At 36.6% G+C, this 23,345-nt stretch overlaps 1 protein-coding gene across 1 annotated transcript; it reads left to right on the top strand.

Moving 5' to 3' along the window:
* The first annotated feature begins 4,911 nt into the window (after positions 1–4,911).
* LOC131258393 (jasmonate-induced oxygenase 4-like) lies at positions 4,912–22,000 on the top strand. The gene is made up of 4 exons (XM_058259708.1): positions 4,912–5,193; positions 19,408–19,652; positions 21,058–21,385; positions 21,622–22,000. Exons 1-4 carry the CDS (start codon positions 4,960–4,962, stop codon positions 21,868–21,870), a joined length of 1,056 nt encoding a protein of 351 aa, XP_058115691.1. The 5' UTR covers positions 4,912–4,959; the 3' UTR covers positions 21,871–22,000.
* Positions 22,001–23,345: the final 1,345 nt, after the last annotated feature.

The raw sequence follows: 23,345 nt of genomic DNA, 5'->3' as shown, positions 1-23,345 counted from the left end.
GGATGTATGTTGTCAGTATTAGTGCATAAAACATGGAATAGATTAAGCCAAAGTGCAGATATAATTCATGGATAAGTGAAGAAAGCAAGCGGAAGACTTAAAGAAATATATGTGTGTACATGTGCAAATCCTTGAAATACACATACCAGGTTGAAATGTAAGTGTTGCTATCAAAATTACAAGTATCAATTTACATCATTTAATTCCCAAAAGAAATCCCAGAATCCGCGCATTCGAACAAGGCTCACTAGAACCCATGCATAAAAGAGAAAGCACCTCATCATCATCCATCTCTGCTCTACCTTAGAAGTCGCATCAACATCGAGTCGGTGGGTGTTTAAACACCGCCAACGTGGGAGTGAGTGATCAACTCGGTGGAACAATAAAGCACAGTTAACATGTTATCAATTCAATCAAGCGGTAATGATAAAGCGAACAATCAAACATGTCCTAAGTACTCTTGTTAATGCAAGGATGTATGTAAAATGATGCGTGCCCTCACACGTACACCCTCAGCGTCTTCATCTTATGTTACGCATGACATCGCCTCAAAGTGCGCCACATCTTTAAAGCACATGCAAATGCGTGCATGAACATGATTACCAAGTTGTTATTAGTCCTTTTCATATAAGATTGGGAAGCTAAGATACCTTCCTCATATCATCATGATCTATTCTAGGGTCGTCACCCTAGACATCTTATACGATCATATGGTTGAAAGGGCTCATCACCAATCAATGCACGCCTATCATACCTTCGCTACTACACTAAGGCTTGTCACCTCAATGCGGTATCCAGGCATGCTGTCTCATACCACCATGTCCGGCTCATGAGTCTTAGCGGATCAAGGTACCATGGTTATCAGGATGTCATCGGTAAGTTCGGTGTCCATACATGGTGAACATACATCGGACAATGTTACTTGACGAACTCGACTCACGTTGGGTTGAACAACATAGTGCGCAAACACTCCTCGTGGCCAAACCACCGCCGACAACTCTAATACGACTCAAGGTTCGTCTAATACGCCCTACGTGGCGAAAACAACCTCAGCCACAAGTAAATTACCGATTTCCTGGACTAATGCATAGTCCCACACACATTCCACTACAACAGATATTCATATCTACAATTTAGAATAGTAATAGAACAACGACTCAAATCATATGGTATGTAAGCATTTGAAGAATATTAACTTAACTTCGATTTAAGCATAAGTAAGACTTGAAATTAAACAACAAGGAATGTAACTTGCATGAAGGAAATCATACACACTAGTGGGAGAGTTGAGAATCGCTTCTCAACGCCCATACTAGGTTGATATATCACACTTTAGATCATTTAGACATTTCTACAAACACTTAGAATACATAACACAACATACATAACGTATGTTGAAATACACACATTTGGACAATTCCTTTTACCAAGGAGTTACCGCACATACAATAAGCATAAGTACACGACAATTAATCATGGCAATCACATGTTCATATTTTATACGCATACGGTACTTCATACATACACATAGAATACACAAATCTCAATAAATCACATGCATATCAGGAACGCAACATAAACATAACATTTGGCATGTGAAATCTCATCCATAGCAAGAATAAACCATTAACTGGCATTGAAAGCCTTGAAAACCATAACCTATACACTTAAAGTCCGCACCTTAAGCCAGAAAAGAACCGCCGAGCTGATTTAGACGAGTTGTCTTCGTCAACGGCGACAGAATAACCTAAAACAGGAAGAGAAATGAGCTACAACAACACAAAGACTATTCTAAGCTCTAACACAGATTAGGGTTAGGTTAACTTACCCAAGGATGAACTCAGAATCGCCGGAATAATGATTCTAAAGTGGAGGTTTAAGGATGAAGAAGAACAGGAAAGAATCTAAGACGATTCACCAACTTCTCTCTCACTTTCTCTCTCTTTTCCTCTCTCTTTCTTAGCTAGGGTTAGGAAATTCGTATGGAAAAGAGAGCTAGGGTTTTAAGGTCTATAAATAGGCCTAACATTGATGAAAATAACCCCAGGGCCAAGGTATACTTAGGGTATAACCAAACCGGCCTCTCACGATCCAACGAAGCACTTAGGTGGGCTTATTACCACGAAAGGTAGGACTTAAGCTCACTAACCCTATGGCGGACCACACCCAATTCAGAATCTCGATCAGTCCACAAGCACAAGGACATGATTGGGCCATGGCTCGCAAGTGACACGACTTAGATTTCATAAAATCTTATTAAATTTTCAACCGTTCTCACACTCTTCACTCCGAACTCAATCAAATCGACCGAGAACATCACCGGACTTGATTTTTGAGGTGATTGACCGCAACAACCCTCCAATCCGTGGATTTAGCGATGAATTTTTAACATCGTTAACTAATCTACAACTTTAGAGCCATGATCGAATTTAAAGTGATTGATGCGAATTTCACAAGCAATCGAGTATAGCGCTAATTACCCCAAAAACAACTACTAGGGAAAGAAAAGCACAAAATTTTTAGGGTAGTGGGTGCACCAAACTCGTTCCTGTACTCATGCAGCAATACTCAACTAGGGCACTTATACGTGGGAAGATAAGTACAAGCCATTATTTTTTATTTTCATGATCCATTCCATCTATTGAAATTTACTGTTAATATTATGAAATTCTTAAAAAATCGAGGTGGATCAAAAGATCAATTGGACCAAACCGGCCATATTACTTTTAATGATCTGAAAATTACACACTGTTAAGACTTAGTATCACTCAAATCCGCCGCATTTTTATATCTATATCCTAAAAGAAGATGAGAAAATGGATAGACGGTGCCGATCACTCAAATTAATGAAGATGGGCCCATTTCAAACTTCAAAGTGGAACAGAGATTCCAGGGGTATGCCTGTAACTTGATAACATAACGAGGTATTTTACTCTCTGAATTGCAGTTCTTAACCGTATGATTTTCTGGGTGAAAAGACAATAATGGCCTTTGTATTTTAACGTAAACTTACCAACACCTGTATTTGTATCCCGTTGTGCAAGGTTAAATGTGAAAATTGAGGCTGCCGAACTTAGGGCAGAAAGTCCCGCGGTTTGGGTTAGGTTGGGTTGGGTTGGGTTGGGTTGGTGCTCAACCCTAGCCCAACCCAAGGTTCCTATACCTCAACCCTAACCCAACCCAATCCAACCCAACCATGGGTTGGGAATTCTCAACCCAACCTTGGGTTGGGACCCCAACCCAAGCGGGCTTGGTCAGGTTAGCGGGGTAGATACATGCTAACATTTTTATTATTATAATAACTTATTTTATTTCAATACACATCTTATTTTTTGTACATATGATTTTATTAAGTATACATGTAGTAATGTAATAAGATAAAATATAAGACAACTACTCTTTTAAAAGTCATGTTGTGTAGTATGCAACCTATTTGGAAGAGAGAAATCTAGCATATCATGTTAGCTTGAGTCATCGGAAATGGGGTGGACCAATGAAACCCGAGGGCAGTGAAATTTTCCATGCCTTCAACACGGATGATCCACACTCAATTATAATTTATAAGAAACTCATTTATCGATCAGTTTGGGTTGGATCGGGCGACCTAATACACCTAAGCCCACGCAAACTTCATCATATTAGTGTTTTTTTTTTTGTTAGCTTGTTAGTACACCCACTGTCAATTCACACTTCACTATTAGCCACCCCCACTAGGGAATCGACACCAAGACCTCGGTGTTGAAACGGGTATCTTTCACTTCAGTCAGCCACTTGAGCTATAGATCAGGGTTTATATAGCCCAAGTATGAGACCAAATCCAGTAGATCCTGTCCGAGCCCAACCCAATGTCGGTTCGGTCATGGGTTAGCCAGGTTGAACCCGCCCGACTTTCAGCCCCCGGCAGAACTCTGCAAAGGCTGTTGATGACAATTTCATGCAATTAGCTAAGCATCCAAACCGTTCAACGGAGTCACCCCTACAATGAAAATCGGACACATCAAAAATAAGAAAGATCCAATGGACTCAGAGGCCAAACTGTAGAAATAACGGAGGGTTCTTCTGATTATTCGATTGGCCTGGATTTTATATTCTTGGAGTGTCTTATTTTCGTGGTGATGCAACGCTTCTGGACGGGTTTGGCACCAAACGCACACCATGACGGGGACACGGATCAGGTGCTGTTGCCAACACGAACCCCGGAATGGTGTGTCCATGTGTTGGGCACTGGAACCCAACTTTGTATATTTTTTTTATATCCACACCGTCCATCCACTTTCAGCCTTCATTTTAGGGCATAAATCCAAAAAATGAAGAACATCCAAAGCTCAAGTGAACCACACCACAGGAAAAAGTGGCGATTGAACGCCCACCATTAAGAACTTCACGGGGCTACAAAAGTTTTGGAACAATCTGATATTTAAATTTTTCCTTCATCCAGGTCTGAGTGACCTTATCAATAGATTCGATGAGAAATAAACATTACAGTGGGCCTTAGAAAGGTTTCAACGGTGGGTGTCATTTTCCCCACTGTTTCCTGTAATGTGGTAATCTTGCGCTTCAGATCTGCTTCATTTTTGGGTTCATATGGTAAAATGATCTGGAAAATTGGATGGACGGCATAGATATAAAACATATACATCACGTTGGGCCCCACAGCGCCCAACACATCAACACCACCGCTGGGGGTGGTGTTGGCAACACCACCTGATCCCCGTCACCATGGTGAGCCACTCACGTAACTAGTAGCACGAAATTCTCATCTAACAGCCGTCTACTAGGATGGCCCAATTCAAAGTGGGACGCTATATTTCTTTCATAAATGATAAGAAACTCACACCAACGTAACAATCCCATTGAAGTCAACAAAAGTATCTCTTGGAGCGAGCGACCGATGTTTCTTAGGTGCTTTTCTATTTAAGATAACTCTCCCTTATCCTTTATTTCTCTGATTCAACGGTCATGGCTTCTTACGGTGTTGTGGAGAATATGTTTGTCCAAGAGCTTGCCAGGAATGGACAAGATCCACCCCTTCCATACATCGCAAGGGAAGATGACAGACCAACGAATGTTTCTTCTCCGGCTTCTCCCATCCCAGCCGTAGATCTTGAGTTGCTTTTCTCCTCGGATGGTGATTCACAGACGAGTGAGATGTACAAGCTGAGATCTGCTCTCCATTCGTGGGGCTTGTTTCAGGTAAAAACACACACACACACAATTTTTTAACCTCATGTGCTTTGCTGGCCCCCACACTCAGCACACGTGCCAACCTAGGTGTTATGTGGAACATCTGGCCCGTCCATAACGTGGCCCACGCTTTGATCTACTCATCCGGTACCGAACACGTGTGCACGCAGTGAGTTTAGATCATGAGCAAGTCTTGTTGAAGTTGAACTGTTTATAGTCATCATAAGTGTCCTACGAGATTATCATAAGCCTGGTTTGTTAGTATGTCATCTTAGTGCGGTAGATGCAATCTTGCGCACGGTTCGGACCATGTCCTGCTGTGGGTCCGAACCTTATGCCAGGGGGGTGACATGGGCCTGGGTTTGGACTGGGCGTTGGACAGAATTGGGCTCTAATCATTTTAGTCTGACACATAAAGGCCCGAATTAATGTCTAGACAAGTTGTATTTTACAAATACCCGCTCCAATCATTGGTTAGGCAACAAATGCATGTTTCATGTAGATTGTTGGTTTCCATTTTTCTAAATCTCTATTTCTTTCTACTTGTGTGGCCCACTTGACCAACATACGGATTATGAGCATTCATCTCAAGAAATAGGGACTTGATTAATTTTTGGGCTAGGTTGGGTAGGGTCGGGTTGATTGGGGCCCAACCAATTTTTTGGGCTTGGGCTTCAGAGACGATTAGGTGAGACCCTGGCCTCACCCAAGACGGTGCGGCCCTTTCCGTGGGGCCCACCTTGATGTATTTATTATGTAACGACACCGTCGATCCGTCATTCCAGATCATTTTATGACATTGTCAGAAAAATGAAACAGATCCAATTATCAGGTGAACCATGCCATAAGAAACAGTATTATTGACCATTAATGAGCTACAAAAGTTTTGGATCAAGCTGATATTTGTTTTTTCCCTTCATCCAGACTTATGTGACCTTATCAACGGATTGGATGGTCAATCACGACTGTTTCTTAAGGTATGGTCCACCTAAAAATCGGATCTGCTTGGGTTTTGTATAGTTCCCTAAACTGATCTGGAAAAAAGGATGGACGGCATCAAAGTGGGCCCCACGGTCCTGGGTGAGGCGGGGTCTCACCTAATCTGCTCTCCGCGTCAGCTGATGGGTGATGCTGGGCGATGATTGGCTATTCACTAATCAGACCTCAAATTCATGTTCAGGCACAACCATATGCCATTCACTGGGCTGGACCAACGCCTTCAATGGCCTTAATTGAAATTATTATTAAACCTCACGCCGGATCATGTAAATCTATTCATCGGTCTGAAACTCAGCTCCAGGTCCAACCCATATCATTTAAAGGCCTGGACCATGGCCCATGGGTCATTCTGGCTCTTCTCAATGTAAAATGTGGTTTGATCTCAATCCAGGTCCAGGCAGCCTTATATCAATTGGACCACAACCCATGGAACCATATAAGCCGTCCAGCCCAGCTACGTTCCAGAGCTAACCTTGCCGAACAGTTCCCATGGGGTTTATGTAGCCAGAGGCATAAAAGATCTGCACCGCCCGCCAGCCACAGGCCCAACCAAAGGCCTCCTTTGCAGAAAATAGGTCAATTGGGTGGGTCCCAACAGCTCTATCAAACAGACTTAGAAGCGTATCTCTCCTAAATGATTGGTTAGGATCATCCTACTCATCTGACTTTTGAGCCATGAACCAATCACGCCAATCCGAATTTTCTGCCATCTGCTACGGTTGTTCATGTTCAACTAAAATGCTTCGATCTATATACCCATCCAATCTAAAGAGCTTATTTGAGTATGGTCCGTCCGTCATGGTAGCCACAAGCTAAACCGTGTGGATCACCAAATCATAGCCACACATGTTCGAAGTAAGTGGGGGCGTAGAGAAGTTCTTTGTACTAAGGGCCTGTTTGATAAGCCAGAATTTGTTTTTTTAATAATAATAAACAAGGAATTCGTAATCCTTATTTAGTAATTATTTTCGAAGGTACATTGAAAAATGAATTTAAGTATATTCCATTTTTCTTGTTATGTTTTATTTGCAAGTAAAAATTTATAAGTCATAAACAAATGTCATCTTGAATTTTGTGTCTGAGAATTGTAAAATTGAAAACTATAATGTTTATACTATAGAATTTATGATTTTCTTTACTAATCAAGCATGAAAAAAAAAAAAACATAGTAATGCAGAACTTCATCTTTTCTTTTCTTTTTCCATGGGTTCTCATTTATCAAATAGACGCCAAGAGAAAAGTCCATATCCAGTAGCTATAAATAAATTCACTTACAACACAATGCGAGAGATGAAGCTTCCTGGAATGGTAAATCCGCTTTCAGGAAGCAATGGAAAAGCTATTCTCCTTTGGTGATGAAGATGAGAGGAGAGTGTTGGCTAGAACTATACATCAAGCCGAGTCAAGCTATGTTTGGCTTAGCTTTATCCCATGACTACCTCAGCTTAACCTTGGCTCTCGACCCTTGAACTCAAAATGCTAGCTTAGCTCGGCTTAATTGTTCGAGCTAATTGAGCTAGGTTCGAGTCGAGCCAAGCGAGCTGTGTCGAGCTGAGGCAAGTGTGTGTGTTTGTGTCTATATATATATATATATATATATATATATATATATATATATATATATATATATATATATATATATATTCATTTTGGATGTAACTTCTTATTTCAACGTCCCCAACCTGACCCCCAAACCTTCCAATTTGCAAATCAAAACCACAAATCTCAATTTTGGAATTAAAAATTTTTCTATTTTCAAACAATTATATATATCAAAATGAGGAACTCGTTCGAGTTAAGCTGATAAATAGAGAGAGAGAGAGAGAGAGAGAGAGAGAGAGAGAGAGAGATTAAATCGGATTTACGTCTAGGTATACATACCTTTTTTATGGAGAATAAAAGACGGTCGGAACTCTCTCTCTCTCTCTCTCTCTCTCTCTCTCTCTCTCTATCCATCTATCTCTCTCTCTCTCTCTCTCTAACCAATTACCATAGGGTTTCTACTTTATGTATTAAGGAAGATTTCTTAGGATGTAAAACTCTGTAGGGTTTCATACGTTACTCATGTGCATTTATAAATGTAGAAACATTTGCCACCAAGCTTTCCTTATCATAGAGGAATCTTTCTGGGGTAATCTTTGTAGGTTACTTAAACTGCAGATAATATTCACAATATACTTTTCTAACCACACAAAAACTTTAACCAAATCAAACATGTACAAATTTGAATGTTTCCATATGTATACATATGGATACACAAGGATGTATTTGATCACCGTGTTTCATGCTACAATACACATATCCTTCTATGTACCACCTTGAGGCCCACTACATCCCACAACCATTATTCACAAGTCAAAAATAAATCTAATCATTGATTTTACAAATTAATGTATATAATGATTTCAAAATCAATTGTTTAATGAAAGTTATCTGTAAAAACTAGTTTGGGTAGCCATATTGATCAATCATTCAAATTCTTGATATAATGCTAAATTCATAGAGATCGTAAATCATTTAATGAGGATCTTAATCCCTATGAAAACATGATCAATCACCCAACTCACCATGATCCACCTAAGAAGTTCACATATTGGAGAATCAATGCAATTGATTAGATCTCCACTATAACTCTAGGTCCTCTTAAGTCTAAGAATAAGCGTAATAAGCACAAGAAGTGCAAGCTAATACCCAATAGTAAAATCCAAATTGACTCCAAAATCCAATTAAGTACACATGCACAAATTTACGCACGCGTTGGGACAATGTTACATGCCATACACACAACACTCACATTATATATAATTACTTGAGTTATCTGTTGGCCATGATAATATTTTAGGTCTACGAAGAATCGAACAAGTTAAGCATCATAATGTATTCCACATTAAACTTGTCATACTTCATTTCCTAAGAATATATAGTTCTCGATGAAGTCTCCTAATGAATATGTCTAAATAATTTTCATTCCATGTATACATAATGATATGAACAATAAATAAAACATTACTAAAGAAATATAATTTATTGCACCAAAAGGGCATACATTCCAACAATCCAACACTCGTACTTTAAGATGGTACTTTCATAAATGTATCATCTGTTCGACATATATGATTGCACATACCACACTTCCCGCACGTGGCTAGGTTGTATGGTTGGATGACCATGGTGAAGGGATTTGTCCCTTCAACTTGACCCATGTTAGGTGGCTATGTCTATATATGGGTATTCTTTAATATTGTTCTCTTTCTTAGTTAATATATATTGTTGCTTTCTTTGAGAGTTTGAGATAGGGCAAAGATCACCAATCTTAATTTTTATTATGTGTGGTGATTTCTCTTGGTTTTTTTCAAACTTATCATGTATCAGAGCGGATGATCTAAGAAGATCATATATGGTGTTATTCACGATTTGATCTTTATCTGTTGGTAAGTATTTTTTAAATTTCATAGTTCCCTTATAGGGTTCTTAGGTGCCGTATGTTCATATGGATCTAATCTGAAAATAAATTTTAACCATACGATTAATTGATTTCTATCGCATGGTGTTCAAAGCAAGATCAGATGCTAGTTGCGATATTCGAATCTTGGTCTGTTAAAAAAATCTTTTGTTTGGTTGTAAGTCATACCTATGCTAGAAAAAATCTGGTAGATTATTGAAGTTGTTATGTGTTTTGCAATCTATTCATTGGTGATTTCTATGCTGCAATTTTGCATCTTAATGTGTATATTTTTATGATTATAGAGAGAATTTTTTTTTTTTTTTTTTTACAGTAATGCTCCTTAGTGTATCTTTAATGGTACCAATTATGGCCTTTGAAGGGTCATGATTTTTGAAAGCTAATATATGTGTCTGTTCAGACTCCAAAATTGATATATGTTGAGAAATTGGTTGATTGGGAGATGAAGAATGATCAAATAACAACTTATCTTTTGGATTCGATTGAGAAATCTATTATTATTGGGTTGACTCCATAATTGAATGACTAAAGCTATCTAAGATCATTTATGGGTGATATACTAACAAAGCAATGAAGCCTGTCTATATTATTTAGGGTAGGATTTGGTATACATTTTCCAAAGTGATAAAAGTATTCAAGCATTCTACAATGATATTGTGGTCATCTAAATTGAGATGACAATGTTGGATCCAGAGTTTCCTAAATAATCTTCAAATTTATCAGGATTTGTAGGACTAGACATATATTTGGCATTTTTTTTATATTAAATTACTCCCAGAGTACAAGCATTGTCGGGTTGCTTTCTTGAACCGTGGTCATCTTCCATCCATGAATGTTGTGATCAATGATTTGTTGGTGGAACAACGGCTTAAGGTTCTTTCATTGATTTCTCAGTTTCATGGCTTCTCTGATACAGCTCTGGTAACTTCATCTAGTACTCATAATACTCGTACTATGACGTGCTTTGACTGCAACAATGTGGGACATCTGGTCTCATGGTGTAAGGAGCGGTGCTCTTACTGTTACTAAATTGGTCATGACATTTCTGAATATAAAGAAAAGATTTTGCTATTATTTTCTGATATCTAGTACATAGTGGTCGTACCCATGGACGTGGTCATGGTCGTGCCTTTGTTGATGCCCCTACTATTCTTGAGCTTAGAACTGTTTCTAGTGACTCTACTAGCTTTGTTTATTCCTCTCCTCTAACCCTTGAAATAGTTCAACAGATTATACAAGCCCTTTCTGTTGTAGGCCTCTCAGATATATCCTTGTCATCTCCTTGGTATATCGATTCCGGTGCATCAAATTATACTTACCTTTATAATATTAGTCCTTATACTAATAATCGAGTTATTCTACTGCTGATGGTGTACTACTGCACATTAAGTCAATTGGTACTTTATAATTATCATTTACTGTTAATCGGTTCTTTATTTTGAAAATTATATTTCATAATCCTAAATTATCTTCTAATTTGACTTATATATGTTAACTTATTGAAAATAATTATTTGGTTCTTTTACTTTGTAATTTTTTTGTTATATAGGATCCAACAACGAAAAAAGTAGTTGGGAGGGGTAGGAAGACTAGTCACATCTCCATGTTAGAGTTTCCTTCTGATGTTACTTTAACCTCTTGCTTTTTCACTCCATCTGCTTTGGATATTTTTCGTACTAATAAATTGTAATGACTTTAGCATTGTCATCTTAGAAATCCTCATTTTAATAAACTTTACAATTTTTTTCATCTAGTTTATTAAATAAATTAAACATCAATAAATCTACTTTGAATTTTTTTCTTATTTTTCATGTTATTTATCAAAAGAGTAAAGATGCTTCTTTTTCTTTTAAGTAACCCCCATACTTCTACTATATTTGATTTGGTACATACTGATATCTGGGATTCTTCTTCTATTTTATCTAAATATGGAATATTATGATATTATGTTATATTTATAGATTAATTTACATGGTTTATGTGAATTTATTTCATGCATTCCAAGTCACAAGTTCTAAAGATGTACTGGCAGTTTTCTTCTATGACTGATACTCAATTTGACAAGAAAATTAAAGTTTTACGTTCTGATTCATGGAGGAATATATTTATTTGAAATTTGTTACATATCTCCATGGTTGTGGGGTTATTTATCAAAAGACCTATTTTGACACCCCTAAGCAAAATGAGAAGGTTGAAAAGAAGAACCATTGTATTATAGAGACAACAAATATATTGATGCCTGATATATCGGTTCTCCGTGCATCTAGGTTGATGTTATATTGTATTCGCTATATGTCACGCTTCAGATTCGGTAACCGGACTCATAAGGAATCCGATGGCCGGTTCTGGCCGCAACAGCCTCCATAATACCCCATTCTCGGCTCCTGAGGCAGGTTCCAATCTTGGGATCCTATAAGGAGGATTTCTATAATAATATAATAATTTACAATGTAAGCATACCCAAGATCACTGCAAGTATATCTGAGAATAATAAGGTACACATCACAAAATTCATTAAGAATTTGAACTTTTACAAATATCTAAAATGTTCAAAAAGACATACATAAGATAATAGAAGAAGAAAGAAAAGTCAGGAACACTGAAGACAAATCTCAATGGTAATAAAATAGGCAGAAAAACTGTCATTGTCAATACTACGGAGCAGTCTTTGATAATATCGAAATTTGAATTTTGATGTTATCTAGACATACTCAATTGTATCAACTTCCTACACATAAGTATTTAAGTTTGTGTAGAACGGCTTCTGCTCGATTTTATCGAATACCATTCGATTCCATCGATGTGCACTTCGATGTTATCGAGGGTTAGTTCGATCCCACTTGGATTCTTCTTAAAGAATGTACCTTAGGTTGCTGGAAGATTTTGTCCAATAAATCGATATTATCGAACCACCTTCAATATTATTGAGATTTAAATTTCGATAATATCGATTGATCTTTGATGTCATTCGATAGAATAATCTGTATAGATAGCTTGTTGGACAAAATGTTCCAATTAATTGATGTTATCGAGCACCCTTCGATATTATCGAGAACTTACTCTTGATATAATCGAAGGTTACTTGATGTTATCGATGAATACTTTTTAAAATGTCTTTTATTTAAAGGAAGTCCCTTAGTCGATATAATCAAATGGGGTTCAATATCTATCGAAGTTTGAATCTCGATAGTATCGAACTGTATTCAATGTTATCGAGATTTCCAGCATATAGTTCATTTTGCTACTGGACAGAATGAGACTATTTTTCAATAGTATCGAACCATCTTCGATAATATCGAAGATGCCTTCAATTGCAAATCGATGTAATCGACTTGCCAGTATAATGCATTTTTCAATCCTGTAACATTCTAAGTATTTTTTTTCCTTACTTAAGCTTACCAAAGTATTTTCTAATGATTTTAGAGGTAAGTTTTAAGTTAGATAGGGATCATATACTTTAAAGTTTGGTTTAGGGAAGTGAGGCTTTATTACCTGTTTGGAGTAGTCGAGCTTCTCTATAGTTGAAGTCTTCATCTTGAAATCTTTATCTTGTGAGTCACTTAAGGACAGACTCAACATTCACGTAACTTGATAAATCAGGGCACTTTCACTCTTATAGGAAAAGAAAGCTTGAGGATGAGGGTATGATTTGTTACAATAACTCTCTCAAGATTCTTTCAATTCTTACTCTGTTTACTTAGAAACAACCCACTGATATATATAAAGAAGAAACCAACGGTAAAAAAAGGGTAGAAATCTATCATTGTCGATGTTATTGAGTAGTCTTCGATTCCATCGAAATTGGAACTTCGATGTTATTGTGCCTTATTCGATTGCATCGACTTCCTACACACATATATTCATTTTGTGTAGAACAAATTCTGTTCGATCTTATCAAGCACCCTTCGATTCCATCGACATGCACTTCAATGTAATCGAGAGGTGGTTCGATCCCATTAGATTCTCTTTAGAAAAATTAGCTCTGATTACTAGAAGATTTTTTCCAAATTTTCGATACAATCGATCATCATTCGAAGCTATCAAATTATGAAGTTCGATTATATCGAAGAGACCTCGAATGGTCTTCATTGTAATCGAAAAAGATGGATATACCTGGATGGCTTACTGGACAAAATATTCCTTATTTTTTATGTAATCGAATAGTCTTCGATTCCATCGAGAACTTACTCTCGATGTGATCGAAGGTGACTCGATCATGTCGATGAACACTTAGAGAATATTTTCTACATAAAGGGAGTGCCCTTAGTCGATGTCATCGAAGCGGGTTCGATGCTATTAAAATTTGAATTTCGATATCATCGAACTCTATTCGATATAATTGATATTTCTCAGCAGATAGTCATTTTATTGTTGAATAAAATGGGCCTATTTCTTGATGCAATTGAACCATATTCAATAGAATTGAAAATGTCTTTGATTTCAAATCAATGTAATCAATTGTCTGTATAGTTCATGTTTACTCCTCTACTATTCTGAGTGTTCAAAACTTAAGCTTACCAAAGATGATTTTTAAGGGTAAGACTAAGTTAAATGGGGTCATATACCTCAAGGGTTTGGTTAGGGAAGTGAAGCTTCATTTACTTATTTGGAGCAGTCGAACTTCTTCTTAGTTGAGTTCTTGATATTGTAATCTTCAGCTTGGGGCTCATTTGTAAGACTAACTCAACACTCACGTAATTTGACAAACCAAAGCACTTTTACATATTACATCAATAATGTAAGTAGTATAATGAATAATTTGTATTAATCAAATGAGCATAAGGTGCGGCCCATAGAAATGCGGTAAGTATGGTTATAATTTACACTTGAAGAGTGTTATAATAATTAAGGTATTGTAATAGCAACGGGTCTCATCATCTCTTCTGATAAGGAGAGGCTTCATAGTTATGAGATCAATGGTAGAATTCGATAACGAGTGAGGTTTTTCACTGACATTCAAATTATATATATTAGAAGATATGATCTTATGTCAACTAACTAAATTTTAAATGTGATAATCTCATCATATACTTGGTAAGACAGAGTGAAAGATCATGATTATTTATTATCTCGACAAAGCTTCAACTTCAGCAAAAATGATGAATCACAACATGTTGAAATACATAGCAAAATAACATGTAATATTAAAACTTAATATGATGACAACCATCTGAAATGAGATCTATCAATAGTGGAATGCATCCTAATATTTCTTCTCTCCGTTCTTTTAGCTGTAGTCATATTTGAATAGTGGAATGAATTTTAGGATTATGTTGAAAGAGATTCTCTAAAATATGAACAATTATTGGCTTGATATATTGGTTTGATATCTGAGCCTATACTCATTCATTTTAGGCATTAACATATCATGACTAACAACTAGTGTGATGTGGCATCTATCATTACCTTAAGTCTCATTTACTAGAACCTTTGAGCCACAACAATCATCCATCTCTGCCACTAAGGGCCAATGTACAAAGCCAAACCCATATCAAAATGTGGGTCCATTTACTCGTAGTTTATTTTAGGTACACTACCTCTAATGGGTAGTAATAAGTCCAATGATAAGTGCGCCCCACATGATTAAAAATATAAAATTCACATGATTGGCGTATAAAGTGATACGAAGGATAAATTAGTGGAGATGTTGATCTGGACCTAATCACTTGCTCGATTTAATCACGGATGAGGGCTGAATTTTATAAATCTAGTTTAGTTGCTTCCCATATTAATATTTTTGTTGGTTGGTATGTTCTTAGCTTAACATCGGACCATTGAATGATTTTAGTTTTGCTGCATAGTTAGAAAGAATTATCTTGGGGTTAGCTTTCATTGCGTTGATGGTTGACTTTTAATGTGAACTGATCACCAGGGTTGCTTAAAAAAAAGTATCATCGATATAAATTATGGTTTCAAAAGTATAAATATAAATATAAAACTCTTGTCTAGAAGAAAATTAAGTTCAATTAATAATATAAGTATTTATAATGCATTAATTCAATGTTAATGTTTATGTCTTAAATTTCATGATAAGCTAATAAAAAGTATTACATGATCATATAGGATGATAATAAATTAAAAAATTAATGCTAGAAACTTTAATTTTCTTTTAAAATATTGGAGTTATTATATTTTTCAACTTTATTAAAACATCTTTATAAGATTTTATCACATTACTTATTTATTTATTTATTTTAAAAAAAAAAAAAATTTATTTTTTATTTAAATATCGATTATACATGGAAATATAGATGTGAATGATAACATATAAATAGCAAATATGAATAAAAGTAATTAAAAAAATTATTAAGTTTCTAACTTTTCAAAAGTGATATATACAAATATATATGATTTGAATGAAAAAAAGTGATTACTTTTAAAAATTGTCATTTCCCTTATTACATTAGAGAAAATCATATAAATATCCATACAATATCATAACTCTTTAAGGATTTTAAAAAGCCATGATAAACACAATCTGAAAATCTTTCTGAGAAACAAAGAATGTTTTTATAATAAATAACTCTTTACTCAATTAATTAATATGAGAATATTGGGAGTTAATTTTAGTGTTGTGAAAAGTCATGCTTAAACTCGGTTAAATGAATCTATATAGTGAAAATATTTGTGAGATATAGTGAATCTAAGTGTGTATATACAAAAGGGTGACAAAGAATATGACATACATAATACAATTTAGATAATGTTGAATGCATCATTATTGTAAAGTTCACTTTTCATTTATTTTTTTTTCATAACATGGAAGACATTATAACCCTTAAAGCCATGGCAAAGTTGTTGGATTTGTTAAAAATAAATATTAACACCTACCTTGAAGTTAGGTATTGAGCATTGCAATACATTACTCTTCTTAATAACAACAATGATTTATATCGTTCAAAAGAGTAAGATTAAAGTTCATTGTCATATAATGAGATGATTAATAATTATTAAGTGTTTGTAGATTTTTATTAACTTGATAATCAAAGTGTTATCTTCTATATGATATTTTGGACCAGTAAGAATATACAGACATTATAATTACATATGATTAATTAAAGTTTAGTTGACCATTCAAGTTTTATAGTAATATGATTTCTATTCAATAACTCGTTATGTATATATGTTCACACGAGCTCAGTTCAAAAGCAAAACCAACATAAGAACTAATTAACCAGGTGTGTACAACCTATTCTTGCATGTAAGGGGTGCAAATTCTGACTCTGATAAGTTGGATAGGGTCCTTTCCTTGGAGGTTTTAAAAGAGATAGGTTTTGTAAAAATCTACATTGTATTTTTCTTTTTGTTAATACTGCTTTGAAAGCGTTTATGCACGAAGGAAGCGAAACAAATCAAATACCATTTACTTTTAAGTGTGAATTAATATGAACTTAAAATAAAGGATACATTTTATGGAGAATAGAAGACGATCGACACTTGCTCTCTCTCTCTCTCTTTTTTCTCTTAAACCAACCATTCTAGAGTTTCTACTCTGTGTTAAGAAAACTTTCTTGAGGCATAAAATTTTTGTAGAGCTTCATAAGCTGCTCTTATGTATTTATAGACTCATAAGCCTTTGTCATCAAGCTTTCCATGTTATATAGAGATCTCCCTACAACAATCCTTATAGGTTACTTAACCTATAAACAACATTCATAATATACTTACTTAACTACACAAGAACTTTGAACAAACCCATCCAAGTTTGGACGTTTCCACGTGTACATCGCATAAATGTATGTGATCACCATCTATTATGTTATCATATTCATATCCTTTTATGAACTGCCTTAAGAAGGTCCACTGTCTTAGGCCTACCATATCCCACAATAACGATTGACCATCTAAAAGTTTTGAACTGTTGATTTTATTAAAAAAAAATGCATATGATGATCTTGAAATTAATTGTTTAAGTAAAACAATTTGCACAAATGGTTTAGCTAGTCATGTTGATCAATCATTTTGATTCCTGATATAAGGATAATCCCATATTGGTTATTGATCATTTTTTGAAATTCTAATTCTTATGGGGATATGATCAACCATGAAATTTACCATAATTTACTAAGATGCTCGCATATTGGCGAATCAAAGCAATGAATTAAATTCTCACTAGGATCCTAAGTTCTCTCAAGTTTAAGGATAAGTGTATCAAGCATAAGAAGCACAAGCTAATATCAAACAATTAAGCCTAACTTCATAAATCAGTCATTATGTACACTACACACACCTATATGTGTGAACAATGTCCCATGGTAGAGAATCACCATACACAAAACACTCACACCATGTATAGTGGCCCAAAAATTAAGCTATTCCGACTTATTCATTTGCCATAACAATATTTTAAGTGTATGAAAAACTATACAAGTTAGGCCTCATAATGCATTTTATATTAAACTTGTTGCACTTCATTTACTAGGGATATAGAAATCTTGATGAAGTCTCCTAACAAATTCATCACAATCATATCCATTCCATATATACACAATAATAATGAGCGATAAACAAAACATTAAGGAAGAAAATGATATACATTGCAAAAAAAAAAAGGACTAAATGTGAGAGATGATTAAGGCCAGTGATCACCAGCTAAAGTCACCCACTTTGGAGTGAAGGCTAGAGGTGTACACGAGTCAAGCTTGGCACAGCTCGGCTCGGTCCTCAAGCTTGATTGGCCAGCTCGACTCGGTTTGGTCAGCAACTTGGGCCAGTTCGAGCCAAGATTGAGCCTATGCGACATTTTCACAAACACATGGAGTGCACTTTCAATTTCTTACTGTATGTAAAACAACAGCAGCTGTTTACAGGTATTTCATCAAACACCTTATAGACAACATCAAAATCAAGAAAAAAAAAAGATATTTGTTTCATATACGTACCTTCCTTGCCACTAGTCGACACTTCATTGTGTCATTTCATCAAACACTTGGTGAGCAACATCAATATCAAAGTAATCGAGTCACTAAATTGGTTTGATTCAAGCTGGGTTCGATTCGAGTCGAGATGGGGCCAGCTCGAACTCGGCTCAAACTCATTTTTGAGCTCAAGAAATCAGCTTGACACAGCTCGAAGTCATTTTCAAGCTCAAAAAATCAGCTTGACTCAGCTCGAACTCAGCTTCGAATCAAGCTTTTTCGAGTCGAGTTGAGCGAGTTAACTTGGTTCGTGTACAGCCCTAGCGAAGGCCATGGATCAAGTCCCACTATAGGGGTTTCATTAGTGATTAAGAATTTGTTAAAGGCTAATCGATGATTATTGGGGTGCATTTTCAACCATGGGACAAAAAATTCTTTATCAAGACAATGGGAATGCCTCTATAAGTACAAGAAAAAATTAACTGAATGTGAGACAACGACTAAGGCCAAAAATCACCTCTTGAAAATCTTTCTATCCACAATGATCACTAGCCCAATGGCACCAACCCTCAATGACCAAGGCTACTTTCTAATCAGATTCATAGATGGATGTTCCAATGGTTAAAGTTTACAGTTGTTACCCACTTCTAACCATTCAATCTGTAGACCCTTCTTTTAGAGCTTGTGATGGATCGAGTAGTTATAAATTTCCAATAGATGCATTCTCACGCTATGGTCTGAATACATTGCCAAATCGCACCATCAATAGTTTGTTGGGTTGGTACCAATTATTAAACGATATTTTTGACGACATCTATAACTTTTTATTTTTTATTTTTGTGAATTTCAAACATTGATCTCATAAGCACCTACAAAATAATGTATTGGGTTTTGGGCTTTCAGGCAATTGGTCATGGAATTCCGAGTTCATTAATCGATGATGTGGGTAAAATAGCAAGAGAATTCTTTCATCTTCCAACAGAGGAGAAAAGAAAGTACTCTAAAGCAGTTTGGCGTGAAGGAAATGAGACTGATGAAATTGCTATAGAAGGCCAAGTCATTGAATGGTGTGACCACCTTTACTTACAGGTACTACCAGAAGATGAGAGGGATTTGTCGTGTTGGCCTGAAAATCCAAGCTCTCTCAGGTATTTTTCTTACTTTTAGCCTTGAAAGATCAATGGAGAATGTACCAAGTATTAGAATCTTACTGTTGAAAGATTTCCAAGAAATAATAAGGCGATAAGTGCAAGGATAGATCGAAGAGGCAATTTTTATTGTGTTCTAACTTGGCACACATGTATTAGATTGGAGTTATTCATCGGGTGGAGATCCCATGGAAATGAACTGGCCCAAAAGTCAGGCCAGTCCACTTATCAGGTTGTGTGCATATGCATGAGAAATATGGACAATTAGAAAAGGATTATCAGAAATCTATATTTATTGTACACGTGTGGACTGGATTGATTTTTTTGAATCAGGACATGTTCGTGGTGGGCCTCACCTTATGAGTGAACTGGATCTTGCACAAGCGTGTGAATCTGATGCTTGTGCTGCGGACTGCCTCTTCAATCTCTCCTTAAATTTGTCTTATCATTTCACAAGTAATGTTTTACTAGAAGTATGATTTAGGTGGGAATGATGAAGAATGGGCACACATCAGAGATTCATGGTGAGTGTACTCTAGAAGGACCCGTTCATCATGTCCACTCATGCGTCTTCATTTGGAGAGCCCCGCCAATGTGTGCCAATCGAGCACGCTTCATTTGTATACAATGATATCATTTCTTGGCAATGAACCAGGCACATGCCTGCAAAGTATGATAATCTATTCACATGCACACAGTCATTGTAGACATGGCATTCCCTCAATTCAAACTATCGAAATCATTGGACCATTATCAATCGAGCATGGCTTCAAAATTAGATTGATTAAATGAGATTTTTTTTTTTTTTTGTCGAATTTGGAATGTAGACTTCCGTATGGTTGCAAATCCCTTCACGGTGCAAATCTCATAAATTTCTCTTGTGGGTGCCTCTGATTTCGATGGTTCAGACTAAGTTATAAGCATGACACATGCAATGGCCATGTACAAAGCGCATGGATGATCATACTCTACTACTGCATCAAGAGTAGTTTAGCCACTGTGATAATTGTATTTGTATATACATAACCTTTTTCTCTCTTCAATGAAGTCAGAGAAGAGATTATTCTCTCAACCCTTATTGCAAGTTTCATCCATTCCATGCATTAAAATGCAAGTTTGGTAAGCTATCTCAAGTGTTTTGTACCATTTATACACAAAATGCACTCACCAAAAGTTCAAAGACAGTGGCCCGCCTTCTTCTTACCATTTGATCTTTGATTAAACAGTGATAGCACTTGACAAGCACCTACCTGTTGGCACCCAAGAGATTAGTTTCGTCTTATGCCTGATTCTCTTTCTTTGTTTTTGGCCTTCTCTCTGTAGACCTATCAAGAGTGACCTTACTCATTCTCTTGATGATTAATGCTTTTTTACTTTTATTTACCAAACGAAAGAAATGTTTTAGGGAAATCTTGAATGAATATACAAAGAAGATAAAGGTGGTGATTGAGGTAACCCTTAAAGCCATGGCAAAGTTGTTGGATTTGGAAGAGGACTACTTTATAAAGCAGATCGGGGACAAGGCTACAACGTTCGCGAGGTTTAACTACTACCCACGTTGTTCGCGGCCTGATCTTGTTCTTGGTATCAAATCCCATTCGGATGGAAGCAGAATCACCATTCTTTTGCCGGATCAAATGGTGGACGGTCTTGAGGTCCTCAAAGATGGCCAGTGGGTCAACGTTCATGCCATTCCCTATGCTCTCATCATCAATGTAGGCGACCAAATGGAGGTACTCTCTTTTTTTGTGTACTGATCACCATATCACTCGCTGATGTGGAGGATGAGTCAGTTTGGTGGGCCCTATTGTCTGGTTGAAGGTTCATCATGATCAGAGTGATCATATTTTCTATATCCCTACGAAATAGCATCCTGGCCAATGATGCAATTATGTTTGCATTTTCTCAATCTTAATTTAAGAAGGAAATAATCAGTGATGGGGTTGTTTGTCATGGTTTCTGTTTGCAGATAATGAGCAATGGAATTTTCAAGAGCCCGGTGCATCGAGTGGTGACAAATTCAGAGAAGGAAAGGATCTCTTTGGTCATGTTTTTAGTAGTTGATGGGGAAAAAGAGATCGGCCCTGCAGATGGATTGATTGATGAGGACAAGGGGCAGCCGAGATTGTACAAGAAGTTGAAGGTGAAAGAATATCTTGAAGTCTTCTACCGAAACTCTTTGCAAGGAAAGAGATCAATCGATTGGGCCAAAGTTTGAAAAGTTTCAAAGTATGTGGTGTAATATATCGTAGAGATATGGTTGTTTCAGCAGTGAGTTGTGAGGTAGGATGGGTATTTTGAAGGGGAACAAAAGATAATGGAATACGATCTGATAAAAATTAGTTGTATGTTGAATGGTCCAGTGGTTAATCTGGGTTGTCCATTAATCTGGCATCACAACAGACTGGATTATCATAACAGATAAAGAGGACAAAATCAGATGTTAATATCATCTCATCAGTGTAATATTTTTTTTGCCATTGGGTCAGAGACATGCTGGATTGACATCCGACAAGCCCTTGCATAAGACTGAAGGTGCCACCACCATTCAAATGGTGGAGAACTATCATAGAAATCTAACAGCTCCATGTGTTTCAGTCATTCTAAAGTCCCCACTCTACTGTGGATGGAAGATCTGGCTTTCAACAATTTTCTCAGATGTATCTCTTTGAGAACCGTCACCTAAAGGTGCCAGCACCATTATTTGTGGTATTGTTCTTTTCTGGCCATAATATGCATGAAGGCATTCTAATGGAGGGGTTAGATTATTCCATTGAGGAGAGTCCCGGAACAAGATGAATCCATCGTGGGCTCATCACATCAATGTCTAATGACCCAACCATGATGAGCCTAAGACATTCCAATGGAAGGGTTAGATTGTTACTTTGAGGAGAATCCTTAAATAAGATGAAACCAGTGCAGGCTTATCACATCAATGTCTAATCACCCAACCATGATGAGCCTAAAGACATTCCAATAGAAGAAGGATTAGTTGTTCCTTTGAGGAGAGTCGATGAATCCAGTGCGGGCTCATCACATCAATATCTGGTTACCCAACCATGATGAGCTGAGCCTCACCACCTCCAAACTATACACGTCATCAGTTGGAGGATCCTGTAGCTCCTCTTATCCTCCTTACAAATGACCAGGCTTCAAAGCCTTCTTGTCCTCACGGATCCTATGGAGGTAGAAGCAAATCCAAGACTTGCTTCAGGCACCAGAATAGTAAAAGCCGATAAAAGCCATGCATTTTCTCCGTGGAGGTCATATAGCCAGAACAAGGCTACAGTAAAAGTTGTGGTGGTGAGTCCAAATCAGGTTGTGCAGACTCATGACTGGCAAAGGAAAGGACTCTGCCGATGGCTTTTACTACAGCAAGGGGTGCCCTGTCTAGGTGGTCTTGGTAATTATTGCTTTCTTTTTACTAGAAAGAGGAATAAGAACTCTTAATTTCTCCTTGTTAGTAAACGATGATTTTCTTTTTCTTTTTCCCATCACACATGATGCATGTCAGTTAAGTCGGGACTTCATGAATTCCTCATTTAGTTATGATGGATACCCATCACTCATCACGCCACAAAAGAAGAGAACTTATATGCTCCGTATGCTTTTGACCATGCACGGTTATCCTCCTGCCTTTTAACATGAAACACTGGTAGATTGTCCAGTATCTGGCTCTTTTTCCGTCCATGG

This window comes from Magnolia sinica, chromosome 10 (assembly GCF_029962835.1).
Source record: "Magnolia sinica isolate HGM2019 chromosome 10, MsV1, whole genome shotgun sequence".
NCBI lineage: Eukaryota > Viridiplantae > Streptophyta > Magnoliopsida > Magnoliales > Magnoliaceae > Magnolia > Magnolia sinica.
This window is presented reverse-complemented; position numbering and strand designations above follow the sequence as displayed.

Coding starts and splice junctions, on each gene's coding strand:
- LOC131258393 (XM_058259708.1), top strand. CDS start 4,960: ATGGCTTCTTACGGTGTTGTGGAGAATATGTTTGTCCAAGAGCTTGCC. Junction 5,194..19,407: donor ATTCGTGGGGCTTGTTTCAG/GTAAAAACACAC, acceptor TTGGGCTTTCAG/GCAATTGGTCATGGAATTCC. Junction 19,653..21,057: donor GAAAATCCAAGCTCTCTCAG/GTATTTTTCTTA, acceptor GAAATGTTTTAG/GGAAATCTTGAATGAATATA.